We start from the raw sequence: 19,968 nt of genomic DNA, 5'->3' as shown, positions 1-19,968 counted from the left end.
AAACACTTTTCAAAGTACATTCACTATAATAGGATCTCTTATAGAGTCTAAGCTATTTTCATTAGGAAGGCTTTGGTCTACATAAAAATCCATCACATACCAGGTTCTGGTAGAGTAGTAAATATTCCATAGACAAACACAGATAAAATAAAACCCATCCATGAAAGAAAATTTATTTTCTGCATCTTTTTATTAAGATTATTCATTCTTATTGAATATTGGATTTTCTTTTAACATTTGAACATATGTTTTTAAAACTCATTTCAGTTTCATCATTTCATATTTGGCATATCAAAATGTCATTGTCAGAAACAGTGCATTTGTGTTTAAATTTATTCTACAAAACAAGTTGATATGCTTAATTTGAACATTAAAAATAGTAAATAAGCCCATTGTGGACTTATTTTTCTGAGTATAAATAAAAGAAAATGTTGCTACCTTAATGTTTTATTGCTTTTTATGAATTTATCAGAAGAAATTACTTTTATATCTAGTATCTGATCATTTTATAAACTGTCTAATAATTTAATTTATACCACAGGAATGACTTTGCATAGTTCTGGAAATTCTTCATCCCAAGTACCCTTAAAAGAAAATGGTAGGTTTATACAATGTTTTTCCCCTCATTTCCATCGTATCTTTTTCTCTTGTACCTTTTGAGCTGGTCTTTGACCTAATAACTAAGTGTCTCCAAATCCATGCCAAGAATTTTAGGCCTTATATTGGAGTCAAAGGAGAATTGTATTTGTAGCATCATAGTAATGTAGCATCATAGTGATGTGATGGGACCTGTAATTTAGGCTAATGTTGATGAACTAGACAAATTACAAATTAAAGATATGGACACTAATTGGGGAGCTAAGATAATTCAGGTGAGAGAGAATTTTGATTTAAAAGAGTTTTAACTGAGGTGGTTATTTTAAAGAGATGCTTGAGCTGAATCTTGAAATAAAAGGATTTGTTCAAGTAGATTGATGTGAATAAGCATTCCAGACATAGGGCATAGTATAGTCAGAGACGTGGAGACATGTGAAAAGGTAACAGATTCAAGGAACTACATGAATCTCAGCATGGAGGCATGTGAGGACAAGTTTGAAGCTCAAGACCTAGATAGAGGCTAGCTTTGAGTCTTATCCTAAGTATTATGGGAAGAATTTGAAGACTTAAAGTGTTGAGATTTATAGTTTATAAGTCTAAGAAGAAAACAAAGTTTATGGGAAGAAACTTTGTGCAGTGCTTCAAACTCAGTGGATTCAGAATTTTTAGACTTAGGTTACAAAATACTTTCATGGGCATTATCTTATTTGATCTTTCTAGCACCTTTCATGGGTAGAAAGAATGTTTTACTGTGCATACACTACTTTCCTCCAAAAATGCTTCAGTCTTACCCTCAAACTCTTGAAGTTGAAATCAGAAATCTGATGAGAAAGAAGCAAATATAGTAATCAGATGTTTTTTGTTGTTTGTTTGTTTTTAAATAAGTTTTCATTGATTTCAGAGAGAGGAAGGGAGAGAGAGAAACATCAATGATGCGAGAGAGTTATTGATCAACTGCCTCCTGCATTCCCCCCTCCTAGGGTTCGAGCCTGCAACCCAGGCTTGTGCCCTGACCAGGAATCAAACTGTCACCTCCTGGTTCATAAGTCGATGCTTAACCATTGAGCCACGCCAGCCAGGCAGTAATCAGATGTTTTAATATAGTTAATCTTGATGAAGATTTATTTGCCTGAAATCCAACACAAAAATGAAGGCATAAGAGTAGGTTGAACCATATGAAGCTGCTGTTTTTGTAGGTCAAAACTTTCAAACACCAAAGTGCTATTTTCTATAATTCTCATTCTCGAACAGAAATATGCATACCAGGTCTTTGAGAGAGGGAAATTTTCCTTGGAAGTAAAATTGTGTCATAATATAAAAAACACACAATATATTTTTTATATAATATTTTAAATACTCATCACAAATGTAGGATTTTTTCCATCTTACCTTTTAAAAAATATATCAATCTTGAAAAAAAAATCAGAGGGCATTTTATTAAAGAAAAGTTAATGAACTTTTATTAAGTTACTAAGACCCTGGTATATGTCTTTATGATGATCGAGTATCTTACATGGACTGAATTTAGAATACCTCTGTGCCTAAGTAGCTCAATTATTAAAATGACCATAATGGGAGTAATTATTGACTAATAGCTTTTTGAGTGCTTACTGTTTACCAAACACTTTATGTTTAGGTCTCATTTAATCTCCACAACAACCCTATGAGGTGGGTGCTAATATTACTTCCTTTTCACAAATGAGAAACCAAACCATAGAGAGGCTGAATTGCACAGAAGGTCATGGAGCTAGCAAGTGCCCGTGCCATGATTTGAATGGAGGAAGCCTGTTTCCAGAGCCCATGCTCTAATCCACTCTTTAAACTGTTTCCTAGCGTAGTAATGCCTAATTATATTCATAGGTATTATTTCTACCAGCTAAACTTCTTAAAGAAGCTATATAATAATTTATCCAAGAATAAGAACTTAAAGTGTGTTTTAACCTAGCTTCTGATGGAAAAGAATATGAATTTACATTGGATACCACAGGAGCAGCATGTGCAGGGCAGTTTCTCTCTTTAAACCTTTTGAAACTTCATCTTCCCACCTGTCCCCTATGGAAGAAGGGTCAGTCCACCTTCCTATGGATGTGTGCCCCAGTTGCCCTGCAGACAAGTGTGTGATTTCTTCAATTTCTCCTTGAGTCTGCCCAGTTAGCCCTGAAATCAGTGCTCTGTTGAGAATTGAGTTTTCACATAATAAAGCATGGCAAACATGTTTTTCCAAATAAGCTAACTGATGATCAAAAAATTAAGTACTTGCCTATGAGTCAAATATATGACCTCTTATCTAATTTCAATGTTCTCCTTGCTGATCAAGATTATTAGAAGACAATTAGAAATGAGCATCAATTATTATTGAATTACTCATCTCTTAATACAAGGACCAACAAATAAAATTTAATATTAACCTTTTAAGACTTTCTGAGACCCTTTAAGAAGGTGAACCTTGAAAGAAAAGATAAAAGAAAAAAGGCAGGAATCATCTAGTCTTATGAAAGAGATATAGAAAGGATTCTAATTTTTTATTGTAATTTCAAAAAATAAATAAGGTTGCTTAACCTTTCAAACAATACACTTCTTACAGTATTTCTTCCTAAGAGAGTAAAAACAAAAATATAGAACTTATGCAAGAATTATGTAAAATTGGTTTTCAATGTTTCTCAATTTATTATAATTCAGGATTATTATATAATTGAAAAGTAACTTTTATCTAGATTCATCACCTTCCTTCCCATCCAAACCACAAAAATGGGGTAAAACACCCTTTAACAAAAACAAAATGCAAAAAACAATGTCATGTGAAATAGGTTGTTCTGGTGCAGAGCAACTTGGTACAGACAGTAAAATAAGCTTTTTTACCCCAATATTAAAACCAATTACTGTATTGTTTTTATGGGCAATCTTAATTTCAAGTAATAAAATGTACAAACAGAAGTAAGATTTTAAAACAAACTTTGTTAATCTTTTAGTTTAACCTAAAAACATGTCCATATATGCACAATCCATGGATACAGACAACAGTGTGGTGAAGGTCTCAGGGAAGGGGTACAGGGGGGAGGGGATCAATGGGGGAAAAGGAGGGGCATTTGTAATACTTTCACCAATAAAGATAAATTTTTTAAAAGTAAAAATAAAACAAAGTTTGTTTACTCAGATGTCAAGGACCAATGTAATTTTAAATGCTAGTGGTTTTTCCACCTAAGGTTTAATTAGAATACATATAAAGTTGAAAATTACAATAAAGATAAAAGTCCAAAATGCTCACAAAGGATTCAACAGATATGAGAATTAACCAAAAGTAAAAAAATGGATTCAACTAAATTGAAGAACAAAAGGAACTTAAAAGTTCATCCAAACCAAATCTTTCTGGATAAATTAAGCAAGTCCTCAAGATGTTATGTGGCTCCAAACACTCAGCTGTTTAGTACTGGCACAGAAATGCAACACCAAAGTTTCCATTATGATCCCCCTTACCTACCAGTGGAGCAGTTATTATATTGGTAGGATAGCGATGAAAAGTACCTCTCTTTGTTTTTATACCTGTCTGGTGCTATTGACCCATCGTCCCAGGGTTTGAAATGGGTCTCTTTCCCTAGGATGAATGATGGATTTATCCAGGGTCTTCTCTACCTATAGTACAGTTAATTTTAAAATCTATGGTATGGAGCTGCCCTGTTGACAAGGGTCTATGTCTATAACCAAGAAATTAGTGTTTCTTGCAGAAAAAAATTGTCGACTCATACTTAGATTGATTATACAGGGTGGGGCAAAAGTAGGTTTACAGTTGTGAGTACACAAAACAAAGTTTATTATTGCATTATTATTTATTAATTATTATATTGCTTTCCATACAACTGTAAACCTACTTTTGCCCCACCTTGTATGGCTCTGGCCTTATTAGAAATAATGATCTTACCGGGAAATTCAGTTAGTTTACTCAGACTTATATCTATCATTAGTATCTACAGTTTATTCTTGTTGGGGACTATAGATGTCCAGGTGAACCTTATGAGAGATGAGAAAGGCAGCATTGGAACAACAGTCTCTAATGCAGAGAGGATGTACATTTTATTTCTAAATTATACATTTATTTTATTAAGATCTTTTCCAGGTAAACATTATTGAGAATGACACTAATGGTTACTGATGTGATAATACAGCATGTATTACTCAGAGTAGTAGAAATTTCAAGTTGAGGCCCCTTTTTACTTTAAAATATTTGCAGCATTTGCTTGGTCATAGAGTACATTCTTTTAAGGATTTAAAGATAAGTACTCCTTGAATATTAATGCTTGTTCCTTATAGTAATTAACTCAGAAATGTCTTGGTACTTGAAATATGTAGCTACCTCACTTTCAGAGATTCATAAATTCTGTTCAGTCCCCACTAAAGTCTATAAATACCTTTAAATTTAATTGTCATGTATTAGATACCCTCAGACACTTCCTCCTCCCTCTTTTTTCAAACCAATGGAAGAGTATTTGAACATCTATGTGAATAGAATACAAAGATAAATAAAAACTTGGCGTGTGCACACAACTATAGTGACATGCACTTGCACACCAACAATAGGTTTCCTTCCTTCTGTCCTCACGATAATAAGTTGCTTTATATGGGGGTAGGCAGGCTGGGGAGGGAGAGGACATCACTGTTAAAAAGAGTGGGTGAGCAAAGCTTCCCTTTCCAAAAGAATATTCAGCTCCGCCCTACTCAAGTCTTCTACTCTAGCCAAACTGATCTGTGGCATTTCCCCAGAACTCTTTCTGCCTCCTTTCCATCTCAGCATCTGCTAATGCCATACTTGCTGTATAACCGTCTCCATAATCCACTTACTAAAATCCTGCCCCATTTCCTTAAAGCCTTCTTTATTTCTGGCAGGAAGAAGCCCCTCCTTTCTTATAGGTCTGGCTCATGCCTTTGCTATGCAGCATTTTCACTGACAGCCTTAACAACATTCTCTTTATCAGTCAGGCTAGATCTTTACTCCTTTAGCAAAGATTTGGTCTAATTCAGCTCACATTTACTATGCTAGCGGCTTTCATATACATTATCTCATTTTATGTTCCCTAATTGCCTAGTGAGGGACTTTGACAGGAAAATTGTTCAGTAAACATTTGAAGGATGAAAGACTAATTGAATAAATGAATGCTCAAATCTCACTGGTGAATCCTTGAATATAGAGAGCTTAATCTGTTGCTTTTAGTTAGGTAAGTAAATACGCAAAAATACTGCAAATTTAGCAGTGTGGGTGGGTGTGTAATCCAGTAATGTTTACCTAGGAAATATCTTAACATACACATTAGCCTAATAAGTAGTATAAATAACCAGTCTTGTTAGTGCATGTGTTAGAAATGAAAATAAAGAAAATGGCATTTGTATTCTTTGAATCAATCTCTCTGACTTCTAGCAGATACTCCCTAGAGTATCAGTTTCATAAGTGAAGGCAAAAACATTGCATAAAGTCAATGGACTTTGTCTTCACAATATTGACAGAAGTTTACATTTAAATACCTAATATGACCTTTATTTATTTTATTTTATGGATTTTGTTCTGTATTTTGTTTGATTCTAGCTGAAAATTAGAGGTAATTGTCTATTTTAGGATAAAAGCATCATAGATGCTTAGATAATGATATTAAGCTAAGCATTAGCTAACACATGGAGTTCATACTTATACATATATACCTAATGGATATGTTAAGTCTCTTCACATCATTGTCCAGTGATTTAGGGGAGGGGTTTCAATCAGTTAGGAATACTGAATTAATATACTCTTAGTGATTATAATTAAGTTTATAACTGAGTTTTGGTCAAAAGAGAAACAATAAAATGGGCATGTCTGCTACGGGGAGCTGGCAAACTTGCACTAATACTTGTGTTTAAGGGACAAGGTTAATTTACTTCAGAGAGCAAATGATTGTTTTTATTGTTTTCTGAAATTAAAGGAGTTTATTTGTAGAATATGGAGTATCACATATACATCATTTAAGCATTAATACATGTTATATGATAAAGTTATTGTTTTATAACAATACAGTTTTAAACCCATGGGTAAGTCATATGTTGGCAGGTAATCTCTAACTTTCAAAAACTCCAATATGCTTAAGAACTGTGTAGAGATGAATTGACTTTTAAGAAGTGTATTAATTTGCTAGAGCTGCCATAACAATGTCCCATAAATTAGGTGGCTTAAACAACAAAGTTATTGTCTCACAGTCCTGGAGGCTGGTAGTCTGAGATCAAGGTAATAACAACATTGATTTCTTCTGAGGCGCGTCTGCTTGGCTTGTAGGTGGCGGTCTTTTCTCTCTGTCTTCACATGATCTTCCTTCTGGGTGTCTGTATTCAAATTCCCTCTTATAAAAATACAAGTCATATTGGATTAGGGCCTGCCCTAAAGACTTTGTTGTAACTTAATTATCTCTTTAAAAACCTATCTCCAAATATGGTTAAATTCTGAAGTTCTGAGAGTTAGGGCTTCAACCATATAAATTGGGGGTGGGCTGGGGAGAAGGGTCACAATTCAGCTCATAACAAAGAGAAAGAAAGAGTTGTGTGTGTATATGTGTTTCAAATGATTGGATTGCAAGTAAATGAAGTAATGTTTGTTATTAAAATGACAATTAAATGGCATTTATTGGTTTAATTTAGGAGATATTTATGAATGATCATCCTATGTAAAAAATAACCCAAGTGGAAATAAAAAGTTAATTATAGTATTTAACTAGTATTTATCAAGCACTGACTTACAACATTTTGTTGGGTAGTGATCCTAGTTGTAATGTTCCTCATCCACAAAGCCATGATTAAAAATCTCTTCACCTACCTCATGAGATTGTTCCACAAATAAAATAAGAAATAAACAACAGTCCTTTGAGAATGTAAATGTGCTAGCCAAGTCATTATTAATGAGATTTTAAAAAATAAATCATTTCTTTCTGTTGCTATTTTAACTCTAGAACTTACCATGAATATTTTACTCATTATAAATAAAAATGTCAACCACTTAGTAGGAAATTCTTAACATATTGAGCATTGTCAAATTCAGGAAGTCAACGGTGAAGCAACAGAAAGACATGGAGTCAGAAAACCTAAGTTTAAGATTCAGCTCTTCCCAGTGCTAGCTGAGTAAACCTGTTCAAATGATTTAACTTCTTGAAATTTAAGTACTAATTTCTAACTGAAATACACTTATTTCACAGAGAATCATTTATAAGGAATAAATGTGATAATATACAGTCATTTTGTAAACTGTAAATCACTATCAAAACATACAGTGATGACATTGTATTATTTAAAATATAATTTTATAGTGACCAAGCAGTCTATTAATAAGCTTTGTTAACATTTAAATTAAAACAAGTAGATAGTCTTAATGTCTCAGTATGTTATGTATATCTTAAAATTATACGTTTTCAATAGATGTACTACACAAAAGATGGAGCATAGTGTCTTCACCAGAAAGGGAGATCACCTTGGTGAACCTGAAAAAAGACGCAAAGTATGGCTTAGGTAAGTCACTGTGAGATTCTTAAAGTCTATAGCATAGCATTGGCATTGAGGCACAACCTACTTCTCTGATGAGGACACTGGCTGCCCACCCACAGCCCTCATCCTACCCATCCAGTCAGGGAATGCCAAAGATGAAATGCTTATAAGCAATACTTCCACCAAGTTTAACAGTCCCATCTCACAGGTGTTACCTATTAATCATATGACAGTCTCCACACTTCTATGTGTCAGCAGGCTAATCATTAGTCATTGAAAGTACCAGTATAATGAAGATCTTTTTAAAATGTGCTATTTCACAGGATTTCAAATTATTGGTGGGGAGAAGATGGGAAGACTGGACCTGGGTGTATTTATTAGTTCAATTACTCCTGGAGGACCAGCTGACTTGGATGGATGCTTAAAGCCAGGTACTTTGCGTTTACTGATTGGCACGAATTTGCACAGATGTCAGAAGTGGAACTTGAGCAAAACAAAAATATGGGAGGGATGACATTTCTGCTATTTAGCATAAATTTATCTTTGTCATTGAAACTCCTGGATTGTCTGGTTTTTACAGGAGACCGTTTGATATCTGTAAACAGTGTGAGCTTAGAAGGGGTCAGCCACCATGCTGCAATTGAAATTTTGCAAAATGCACCAGAAGATGTGACACTTGTTATCTCTCAGCCAAAAGAAAAGATATCCAAAGGTAGTACAAATGTCTCTTAGCTGTTCTGTTTCATTTTTACATGAACTTCAATACCTTGGCCTAATAAATCAGATTTAAGCTCCTTATTTCCTTTCTGGAAATTTTAAATGTGTAGTTTTGATTGTTTTGATTTTATGAATCAGTATAACTTTTTTATTTTTTACTTTGAAGGTTTTCTATCTTGTTACTCTTAAGCAATACAGTTGACCCTTGAACAACCTGGGTTTAGGGGTGCTGACCACCCACACAGTTTAAAATCCTTGTCTAACTTTTGACTCTCGAAAAACTTAAGTTGTCTCCCCATAGGGGATTGGTTCCAGAGCCCCTCCATGTAGACCAAAATTTGTGTATGCTAAGTCCCCTTTATAATATTGCATAGATCAATGCATACAGTCAGCCCTCCACATCTACAGAGTCCCAACCGTGGATCAAAAATAGTATATACAGGTGTTTATTGGGGGGGGGGGGATTGTGTATAAGTGAACCCATGCAGTTCAGACCTGTGTTGTTCAAGGGTCTAATGTATCTGAATAAAAATGGACTTGTTGTGCAAAATTGATGTCACATAATTTCTTCTGAGTACCTGGTGTTTTGTATCACTTAGGCCATATGAGAAATGAAATTCTTTGTCATTACCTATATAATATAAAACACAAAACATAGAAATATAGTATCTATGAAGTACTATTCTGAATCAGATTATAAAAAGGAAAAAATAGCAACATAATAGAAATTTAAAAACAAGACCATATCATTTTGTCTCAATCCTGCCTTTAGCATGTTGTGGGAGAAAACCCACTTGACAAAGATCAGATGACTTAAGCTTGAGCTGTGCCTGAGCCACTTACCAGGGTCAGATTTCATCTCCACCGCTTAACACTGTGTGCCTTGAGTAAATGCTTGAACTTGCTAAGCCTCACTCTGTTCGTTTTGCAAATGGTGAATATAAAAGTGCTTATCTTGTAGATTGTGAAAAGTAAGTAAGATAATGCATGTGAAGAATTAGCACATCACTGGATATATACTAAGCACTTAAATGTAAGTTTTAGTTGTCATTATTAACAGTATTTATCAAAAACATAATGTGCTAGGTACATGTAAATTGCTTTCATCCCAAAGGTACTGGGAAATATATAAAATAATTAGTAACATATTAGCTGAAAATCAAGTTTAGATACAGATGACTGGTTTCTTCTCTTATTCACTTAATAATCTATGTATGTTGTGTGTATATATATATAATACATACACATATAAGTAATATTTTCAGCACTTGTTTACTGGGAATAAACACAACAGATAAAAAAACACCACCACTGCCCAAAAGAGCCTTATAACCTAAATGTAGTCCAGTCACCTTAGGCAAAGGAAGGTGATTGCAGTTGAAAATGTTGTAGCATGCCTCTAAGTTTCAAGCAACCAAGACCCCCAAAAAAGCAGAACATTAGGTTCCATTACTCACCATTATTTTGACAAAAGAAACATAAATTCAGAAGAAACTCATTTTCTCCCTGAATAAAGCTCTAAGACTCTCATCTTAATTTTGTTTTCGATAGATGTTTTATAGAAAATGTATTCAGCCTGGCCGGTGTGGCTCAGTGGTTGAGCATCAACCCATGAACCAGGAGATTAAGGTTTGATTCTTGGTCAGGGCACATGCCCGCTTTTAGGCTCAATCCCCAGTAGGGGGCACACAGGAGGCAGCCGATTAATGATTCTCTCTCATTGATGTTTCTCTCTCTCCGCCTCCCTTTCTCTCTCTGAAATCAATAAAAATGTATTTTTTTTTACAATAAAATGTATTCATTTGTTCAACAAATATTTATTGAGTGCCTGTGATGTACAAGACGCAGAACCTCTACCCTCATGGAACTTACACTTTATCAGGGAACACAGTTGTTGATCAGCTGTAACTATGGTAATGTTAGGAAGAAGTCTGAGGTTCCAAGAGAGCATTTAACAGAGGAACCTAGTATGGAATCAGTAAAGCTTTCTTCTCAGCAGACTTTCATGTTATTATTTTATCTTTTACTATCGATTCTCAATAAATGTTAAAAGAGTAAGTATAGTTCTGTGAAATTATTTCTTCAGAAAGCCAGATTAATCTTATTACAGTGTGTGGCTATACTGTAGTCTAACTTGAAAAGAGCTAAAACTCAAAAAACATAGATCATTACCAGTACGTACCTCAGGCTATCCTTCCCAATTATCAATTACCAAACAAGAGGTTTGTATTTTTTGTCTGCTTGCTAATTTTTTTTAGCTATAGAATGTGTACTAGTTTATGTAAATGAATCCAATTTATACAGAAACCTATGAAGTAAAAACTAAAAGTCCTCTTACCCTTTTTCCTAGGGAAACTATTTGGTATGTATATAGCCTTGTATAGATTATAGATACAGTATATATTTTTTAAAATAGTACATACACGTACTTACATGCTTACACACTTTTTTTTACAAAAATATAATTTTTTATACTCTGAGAATCAGTCTGTAACTTGTTCTGAATACATACCCTTTTAATGTGGCATTTTATGTTAGTGGGCATATCAAAATTGATTTAATTTTTTCTTTTGTTGTGCATCCAGGTTAGCTAGAATTCTATTACATATGTTGCTGCAACAAATACACTCGTTTACATGCCACTTCAGATCTATGTATTTCTAGAGATTAAATACCTAGAGGTAGATTAAGGAATATGCACATTTAAATTTTTGACAAATGTTACCAGTTTGTACGAGTTTTATCGTCAACCATGTAGATATGAAAGTGCTCTTCACACCATCAGTGGCATGAGAAATTGTTGTTCTCGTTTTTGTCAGGAAGATAGGTAGAAAAACATTAAATTGCATATCCCTAATCAACAATGAGAATGTCTTTTCATATAGTTATTAGTTATGAGGATTTTACCACTGATTTCCAATCTGCATATCATACCCTTGTTCCACAGGAGTTCTAAACTTTTTATTTAAAAAAAGTGTTGTTTTTTAAATTCTCACCGAAGATATGTTGTGGTAGGTTTTTTTTTATTGATTTTAGAGAGAGGAAGGGCAAGGAGGAGAGAGTGATTTAAAAAACATTGATTGGTTGCCTCCCATATGCTCCCTGACGGGGGATCAGACCCACAACCTGTGTATAAGTGCTGACCTAGAATTTAACCCGTGACCCTTCGGTGCATGGACAACACTCCTACCAACTGAGCCACACGGGCCAGGGCTAAATATTTTCTTACTGACTTTTAGAAACTCTTTGTATATTAATGGTATTAACTGTTTGATTATTTTTTGTTATTGTTCCAAATATTTTCCCTCCAGCTGCTCATTACTCTTCAGTTTTCCTTGGCTTTGCTTGCTACATAAAACTTCTAGTGTCTTATAAATTTGCATCTGCAATTCCTTGGCAAATGTCTCATGTGGTTTGTGTCTTACTTAGGAAAGCTTTCTTAAGTAAGCTTTTGATAAGGACTATATATAAAACTTTCGGAGCTGCCTTTCTTGGTAATTACTTGGAGTAACTGGTAGGACAGTATAAAGCAAGTGTATGAATAACTAAGAACAAGGATTGTTGGAGACCCAAACTAGCTCTAGTTAGGGAATCAAAAAAGTCGTCACAGAGGAGACTCACTGGAAACAGGTCTTACAGAATGGACATGGGGAGCTAAGGTGAAAGGGTACACATTTCCATAGACGTTGCCTCAAGAATGACAGAGAGTGGAGCAAAGGAAACAGAACGTATTTACATTTGTTGGGTTCTTGTCATGGTTCCAGGCCCCCCGGGTCAGCTGTGGTGTACGTGTTATCCTGTGTGAAACCCTCCCAGCAGTCATCAGGGAACATCGTGCATGTGTGTAGGCCCAGGCATGTGTGTCACTAACCTGTTATTTTCACTGCTGGATTTTGACTTTTAGTGCCTTCTACTCCTGTGCACGTTGCCAATGGCATGAAAAATTACATGAAGAAACCTTCCTACATGCAAGGCAGTGCTATAGATTCCTCTGAGGATCACCGCTGGCCACGTGGTACCCTGAGGCATATCTCAGAGAGCTCGTTTGGGCTGCCTGGGGGGCTGCGGGAAGGAAGCCTGAGTTCTCAAGATTCCAGGACTGAGAGTGCCAGTTTGTCCCAGAGCCAGGTCAACGGTTTCTTTGCCAGCCATGTAGGTGACCGAACCTGGCAGGAATCACAGCATGGCAGCCCTTCCCCATCTGTGATATCCAAAGCTACTGAGAAGAAGAGGACTTCTACTGACAGTAACCAAAGCAAAGCTAAAAAACCAGGCATTTCTGATACAACAGATTACTCCGACCGTGGAGACTCGGACATGGATGAAGCCACTTACTCCAGCAGTCAGGATCATCAGACGCCAAAAAAGGCATGGTTTCATTTTAGTCTTTGTTGTTTTTTTAATTTAACAACGCAAACAACAGCAAATATATTATAGAGCAGAATAATCTGTGAACTACTTGCATTATTCCGGAAAGGAGGAATAATTTAAATATTATGCTACTAACTGCTACTGCATTTGATGCTTTCAGAGAAATAAGCAGCTTTAAATACTAACTCTAAAATGGCTATTATTCTGGGAACTTGTTACCTGATGACACAAAGGAATTAATCAGATTATGATTGTTCTCTATAAATTGTTCACCTCTTGCATACCTCATGTTATAAGAGAATTTAATATCTGAAAAATATTGTTCCTAAATAGCTCATGGAATGACATTTGACTTATTGATAACCAAATTCTTGTGAAGTTCTGGGTATACAACAATAAGAACAACAACAATATAGAAAATTGCTCATTTCCTAGAAATGATATAAAGTTAAGCTCACATTCACAAGCAAATTCAGGAAAGAACCTTAAGCCCTTTTTTTACTAAAAAGCCAACATTCCTCTTAGAGGGTATGCCCTTATAAAAGGGGCTCAGCTGTTGTGCCTGTGTTTGTATTGGGTTTGTAAACATAAGCAGAGTAAAGATGAAGCTTACTCATCTTAATAACTTCTAAGTTAAAAGCTACTGCTTAATATATGTTGATTTTCCTTTTTTAAGGAAATGGGCATACTTTCTAAATTTGGGAGTCTAAAAAGCATTGAACAAGGATGATGTAAAAGCCAGGTCTGAAGTGGGTGCAGGGCTTCCCTCTACCATATCTAGCTGTTTGGCCCGAAGCAAGCCCTTTAATCTCTAGACCTCAATTTCCTCAACCATAAAATATGAAAGCACTGGATTAGATGATCTCAAAGATCTCTTCCAACCCTCATGATATTTGAATCCACTCTATCCCTTAATATCTTGCTTTTTCTTAGTTTTTCTAAAAAATTCATATTGCATCTTCCAGTAGTAATTCATTTTGAGTCTAACAAGAAATCCTTTTGTTTGTTTTTCTTTGTTAAGGAATCTTCCTCCTCAGTGAATACATCCAACAAAATGAATTTTAAAACTTTTCCTTCATCACTTCCTAAACCTGGAGATATCTTTGAGGTTGAACTGGCTAAAAATGATAACAGCTTGGGGATAAGTGTCACGGTACTGTTTGACAAGGTTTTCAAATGTTTTCTCTTCTCCATTTCCAGCAGCCTATTGTATTCCAGTTTATTAACTGAATTATTTTGCTTCAAAAAGGGAACTTGTCAAATACTTTCAAAATTAAAAATTGGACCAAATACTTCCAAACTTGAAAATTGGACCATATCTTAAAACTTTTTTAAAAACTTGAGTGTACTAGTCATTTTTTCCTGTGGTTTAAAAGAAATTAGACAAATGATACATTTTCCCCATAAATTTCATATTTGCTTAATCTGACATAAGACCTGAAAAATATAAAATTAATGAGTATGCTTTGTACACATTTGATAGCTTCTGCATGAGCATGGAATAATACATTTTAACCTACATCATAAATAATTTAAGTCTAATGTATATTCCCTTTCTCTCCATAATGTATCTTAACTTATAAACATGATTAGTAATTTAAAATTACAGGTTCCCAAGGAATATATGTTCTTTTAAGGTAGTTAACATATGAGCATAGGCTACTTGCTAAAATTACTTTAGAGTTCTATTCATGAATATACTTTACCCTAAATGATAACATTATCATTTATGATATTTGAAGGATATTAGTTATGAAAAGTGGTTTAGAAATATAGAAATAGCACTATTAACGTATCAATATCAAAAAGACCTAGTTTTATAGCACTTTTAAAAATTGATAACTCTTTTCCTTTTGCCTTTAACTTTAGAATTTTATCCTCCTATTGTAAAGGGAAATAAAAGCTGTATACCCATATGAGATGGATAATCTACTCATTACCTCTCATCTCCACTATAACCAAACTTCTCTACCAAAACCTTTCAAAACGAAAAAAAGAAAATTTTCCTTGACTTATGAGATTTGCTTTCAGAATAGCAAATATGATCAGAAGTATATTATTCCATCTGCTTTTTTTTTTCTGACAGTTAAATTCTCACACTAATTTTATATAGGTGGATTTTGTTTTCTGCTTGCTCATAATGCATGGTGCAGACTTACAAAGGAAGAGTAATTCTTCATATAGTCAAGGTCTGGCATGTTGTTATTTTCTGAATAAAGAGTTTTCCTGCAAAGTAATTGCTTTAACATTTGGAAAACAGCTAGAAATATTCTTGGGTATTGAAGTAATTGCATGTGCTGACATGCTGCGGGTGCTTTGGCTGATTAATTGAATGCTTTCTGGATCTCAGGTTTGACAAATGGGGTAGGAACTGTTTTGTATTACAAAACATTATTTTATTTGTCTTTTTCCACTTAGGGAGGTGTGAATACCAGTGTTAGGCATGGCGGCATTTACGTGAAAGCTGTTCTTCCCAAGGGAGCAGCCGAGCTGGATGGTAGAATTCACAAAGGTAGGGTATTGGGGGGAGGGGATTATATAGAGGATTATCACTTCAACAAATAAATAAGAAATTAGAAAGTTGATGTAAACCTTCAAAGTATTCATAACATAAAATAAGAGCGTACACCATTATTTTAAGATTTCAGCATTAAAACACTCCTTGATATCATTCCAAAAACTCTTTTTTTCCAGCTTATTCTCTAATATGAAAAAAATATCTTGACAGTGTTTTAATTCATGTTTTGACACAAAATATCTTGACAGTGTTTAATTTACTTCCTAAGAAGCAAATTACCAGAGAATAGGAACAGGGTAGTACCCTTGTAAAAACACTGACATCTACATTTCTAATAAAAACTAACTAGGTTAGTTCCCTCCAGTTGCTCTACATTTGTAGTTCAGTTTATCTTATACCATGATTTAAATCTGTTTTACAATATAAACAATATCCTGTTCTAAAATGTACCTAAGATTAGCCATAGAATTGGGAAAGAAATTAAATACACATTAAAGAAACTGACAGTTTCATCCAGAATTTGTCTGAGTCTCTCAACAAATTAATACAAAACAAGACCCCAAGCTATTACAGAGCATGATTATATTTTATGATTTGCTTTTTTCAAAATGACTGCCTAATTTATAGGTGATCGTGTCCTAGCTGTCAATGGAGTTAGTCTGGAAGGAGCTACCCATAAGCAAGCTGTGGAAACACTGAGAAATACAGGACAGGTAATAGATCATTATGCCAAATTTTTAAGATAACCTTAGAAGAACATACTAATGTGTGAATAATACCAATTTCATTGAGATCTCTAAATTTGTTAGTCAAGAATCCAAGCCTGATTTATATAAACATCCTAGTATTTTTTTCTTCCAAATTAAGAAGGAAGTATTATGACAAGAAGTTGTTTTGTTTTTACTGAGGAAACTGGCTTTCTATATCACATTTAGCCCTAGTATTACCAGAGATCTGACAAGAAGAATGGTGGAGATTGCATTTTTAAATTTTTTCATCGGCATCTACAAATATCTAGTGATTTTCACTTCTAGACTTGCTTTATCTTAAAGGATACAGTGGTTAGAGCATCAGCCAGTAGACTGAAGGGTCCCTGGTTCAATTCTGGCCAAGAGTACTACCTTGGTTGCAGGCTGGATCCCCAGCCCTGGTCCGGGCACATGCAGGAGGCAGCCAATTGATTTGTCTCCCTCACATCGATGTTTTCCTCCCTCTCCCCCTCCCCCTCCCCCTGCCCCTCCCCCTCCCCTCCCTCTCCCCCCCTTTCCACTCTCTCTGAAAAGCGATGGAAAAAATATCCTCAAATGAGGATTAAAAAATAATAATAAAAATAAAGGATAAATTCATTTCGCTCAAATACATTTTGAGTCAAGGAGTTTACCAAATTATTTACAATGCCTTTATATTATTGTACAGTGGTGATTTTATTCTAATAGCCAAATTTTTTATAACATGTTTGTGTGGTTTTTTTTAATCCTCACCCAAGGATATGTTTTTATCGATATTCAGAGAGAGAGGAAGGGGGGGGAGAGAGAGAAACATTGATGTGAGAGAAACATCGATGGGTTGCCTCTCACATGCACCCAACTGGGGATCGAACCCACAGCCTAGTTATGTACCCTAGCCAGGAATCAATCCCACAGCCTTTTGATGTACAGGACGATGCTCCAACTGAGCCACCTGGCCAGGGCATGTTGTTATTTTTATAATAGAATATTTTTCTCTTTAATCATCTTTTTATACAGAAAATTTTAAAAACTTGATTTTGAAATTTTCAATCCCTTGCTTTTCTCCCTCTCTTTATTTTTCTCTCTGCGTATATTTTGGTAGACCAGGTATCTAACTTGAAATGATTTTGTACCATCAATTATATAAAGTCCTGAAAATGTATCTACTTTCTTATAATTTTTTTTAGTTAATAAAATACTTTTTCATTTCTTCAGTTGGTTCACCTGTTGTTAGAAAAGGGACAGTCTCCAGCATCCAAAGAACATGCTCCGGTAACCCCGCAGTGCACCCTTCCAGATGCGGATGGCCAAGGTCAGGTTCCAGAAAAAGTGGTGAAGAAAAAGGTTCCCGTCAAAGACTACAGCTTTGTCACTGAAGGTCAGGCCTTGGGGCACTTCCGCCTCAGCTTTCACTTATTCCTGCCTTATTCACTATTTGAGTTTTGCATGTTGGACCACAATTCATACCTGAGTCTCTTTAATTATTCTTGTCAAGTGTAAATAATCTGGTGCATCAATACACTAAATTTTGAAAAGGGCATACAGTGGTACCTGGGTTTTTTAATGTAATCTGTTCTGGGAGACTGTTCAAGTTCTGAAACGTTTGAAAAGTGAGGGATCCACAGCCAACAGCTAGGCCTCAGGACCTTGCCCTCAGTGGAAGCCATGGAGCATGTTCGACTCCCGAGACGTGTTCATAAACAGAAGCATTTCCTTCCGGGCTTACGGCATTCCAAACCCGAAATGTTCGTCAGCAGAGACATTCAAAAACCGAGGCACCACTGTATTTGCAGCTTTTAGAGTCCAAAAGACTTTGGATAATGAAGTCATGTATGAAACAGATTATGGTCATATAATAGTGCCTTAAGTAGTTATAAAATTCAAAATCATATTTGTAAGAGGAAAAAAATATAAAATAATTGCTGAAAATGACTTTAAATGCATATGAAACCTTGACTCTTACATTTTCTATATTTGCATTTAATTTTATGGACTTTTCAAGCTAACCCTGAGTAGAAATTTACCTAATAGATCCCAGATACTGCTCTTTCTTACAAACTTTGACAGCCCTTGGACATACCACTAATAGGTAGTAAAATAAGAAAATTAAGACTGATATCGTAGTGAACTTTTCCTAAGGCTACATGTGTTTATAATACAGGAGCCCCCTTTCTTCTCAGGTTCCACTTATCATCCTTTTAAGGGGCATAAATGTCCTTTACTTTGTAAATGATAGTGGTGGTATATAGTCATTGTTTGTCTTTTACTTTAAATTCTTATTTGATTACACAAATGTTATCAACTCTAAATTAGTCCCAAAGATAAGGAGAAAAAAATAACTTGGCCTATATTTTTCCTGATTATGAAAGTAAAATTACTATACACAGTTGATCTCACTGCCCTATATTCTTCATTTCTTCCGTCATTCTTCATTTAAATATATTTTTTTAAATTCTTTTCTGGTAATTGTTTTTAAATTTTTTGTTGTTGGTGGTGAGGATTTTCTCATAATGTCATTACAGTTTATTGGATTATGTTACACTGTACCAAACCTCAGAATGCCACCTTCCCCATGCCTCCTCTAACGTTCGTTGTGCTCTTGCCATTTCTCCCCCATTGCATACCTGACTTCCTCTTATTCTCCTCCTCTCTTGGATTTTTTCCTTCTTTTTCTGTTATTCTACAGTCTTTTAAAACACATGGGATTAAAGCATAATTTCATTTTCATAACCTTGATTTCAAAATCCTCTTTTCTGTTCAAGCAGTTGGTTCATACAGGTTAGTTGATTAGGTTTAGTTTTCTTATTGATAGAGAGTGTGAAGTAGGATTTGATTATAGACTAAGAGGGCAGTGAGTGTATATAAAGCTGTAAATATGGTGGGAAAATGGGCTTTTAAAAAAATGTGCCTAAAAGTATTTAAGTTTGTATGTTCATATGTATACATGTTAAGAATATTTAAATTTTTTAATATCTTTTTTTCTGCAGAGAATACATTTGAGGTAAAATTGTTTAAAAATAGCTCAGGCCTAGGATTTAGTTTTTCTCGAGAAGATAATCTTATACCTGAGCAAATGAATACCAGCATAGTAAGGGTTAAGAAGCTTTTTCCTGGACAGCCAGCAGCAGAAAGTGGAAAAATTGATGTGGGAGATGTGATCTTGAAAGTGAATGGAGCCTCTTTGAAAGGACTGTCTCAGCAGGTGAGCCCCCAATATGTGAAGTGTGGCATTTTCAATGGTGAGATAGATTGACCTTTCAGGATGATTTGGCATGGTGGTTTAACTATAACTTCATTTGTCATTAATGGTCTCCCCAGGAAGTTATATCCGCCCTCAGAGGAACATCTCCAGAGGTGTCCTTGCTTCTCTGTAGACCTCCACCTGGTGTACTACCGGACATTGACCCTGCTCTTTTGGTAAGACCTCTGAAAAGTAACGTATATTTTTATAGACTATCAATTGAGTGGTTAATTCAGTTGCAGTGACTTCATATCTGCATGATCTGGATTTTATCCTAGTTACCTCAGCTAAGAGTATTATCTTGTGTG

General features: G+C 34.9%; 1 protein-coding gene across 7 annotated transcripts in view; it reads left to right on the top strand.

Annotated features, from left to right (window-relative positions):
- PTPN13 (protein tyrosine phosphatase non-receptor type 13) overlaps window positions 1-19,968 on the top strand; it is a 173,214-nt gene that overhangs the window by 119,663 nt on the left and 33,583 nt on the right. For 5 of the 7 annotated variants that reach the window (XM_087826687.1, XM_087826672.1, XM_016213067.2 and 2 more), the window contains 11 exons: window positions 542-598; window positions 8,020-8,109; window positions 8,409-8,516; window positions 8,666-8,797; window positions 12,707-13,170; window positions 14,195-14,341; window positions 15,592-15,685; window positions 16,319-16,404; window positions 17,635-17,797; window positions 19,407-19,621; window positions 19,738-19,836. In XM_087826687.1, the coding sequence (XP_087682813.1) occupies window positions 542-598; window positions 8,020-8,109; window positions 8,409-8,516; window positions 8,666-8,797; window positions 12,707-13,170; window positions 14,195-14,341; window positions 15,592-15,685; window positions 16,319-16,404; window positions 17,635-17,797; window positions 19,407-19,621; window positions 19,738-19,836 (1,655 nt within the window). The remainder of the gene's footprint in view (window positions 1-541; window positions 599-8,019; window positions 8,110-8,408; window positions 8,517-8,665; window positions 8,798-12,706; window positions 13,171-14,194; window positions 14,342-15,591; window positions 15,686-16,318; window positions 16,405-17,634; window positions 17,798-19,406; window positions 19,622-19,737; window positions 19,837-19,968) is intronic. The other 2 variants (XM_087826682.1, XM_087826677.1) reach the window with 1 other exon arrangement.

The sequence above is a fragment of the Miniopterus natalensis genome, chromosome 1, assembly GCF_054644295.1.
Source record: "Miniopterus natalensis isolate mMinNat1 chromosome 1, mMinNat1.hap1, whole genome shotgun sequence".
Classification (NCBI taxonomy): domain Eukaryota; kingdom Metazoa; phylum Chordata; class Mammalia; order Chiroptera; family Miniopteridae; genus Miniopterus; species Miniopterus natalensis.
The sequence above is the reverse complement of the archived record's forward strand: the minus strand, read 5'-3'. Positions and strand labels throughout refer to the sequence as shown.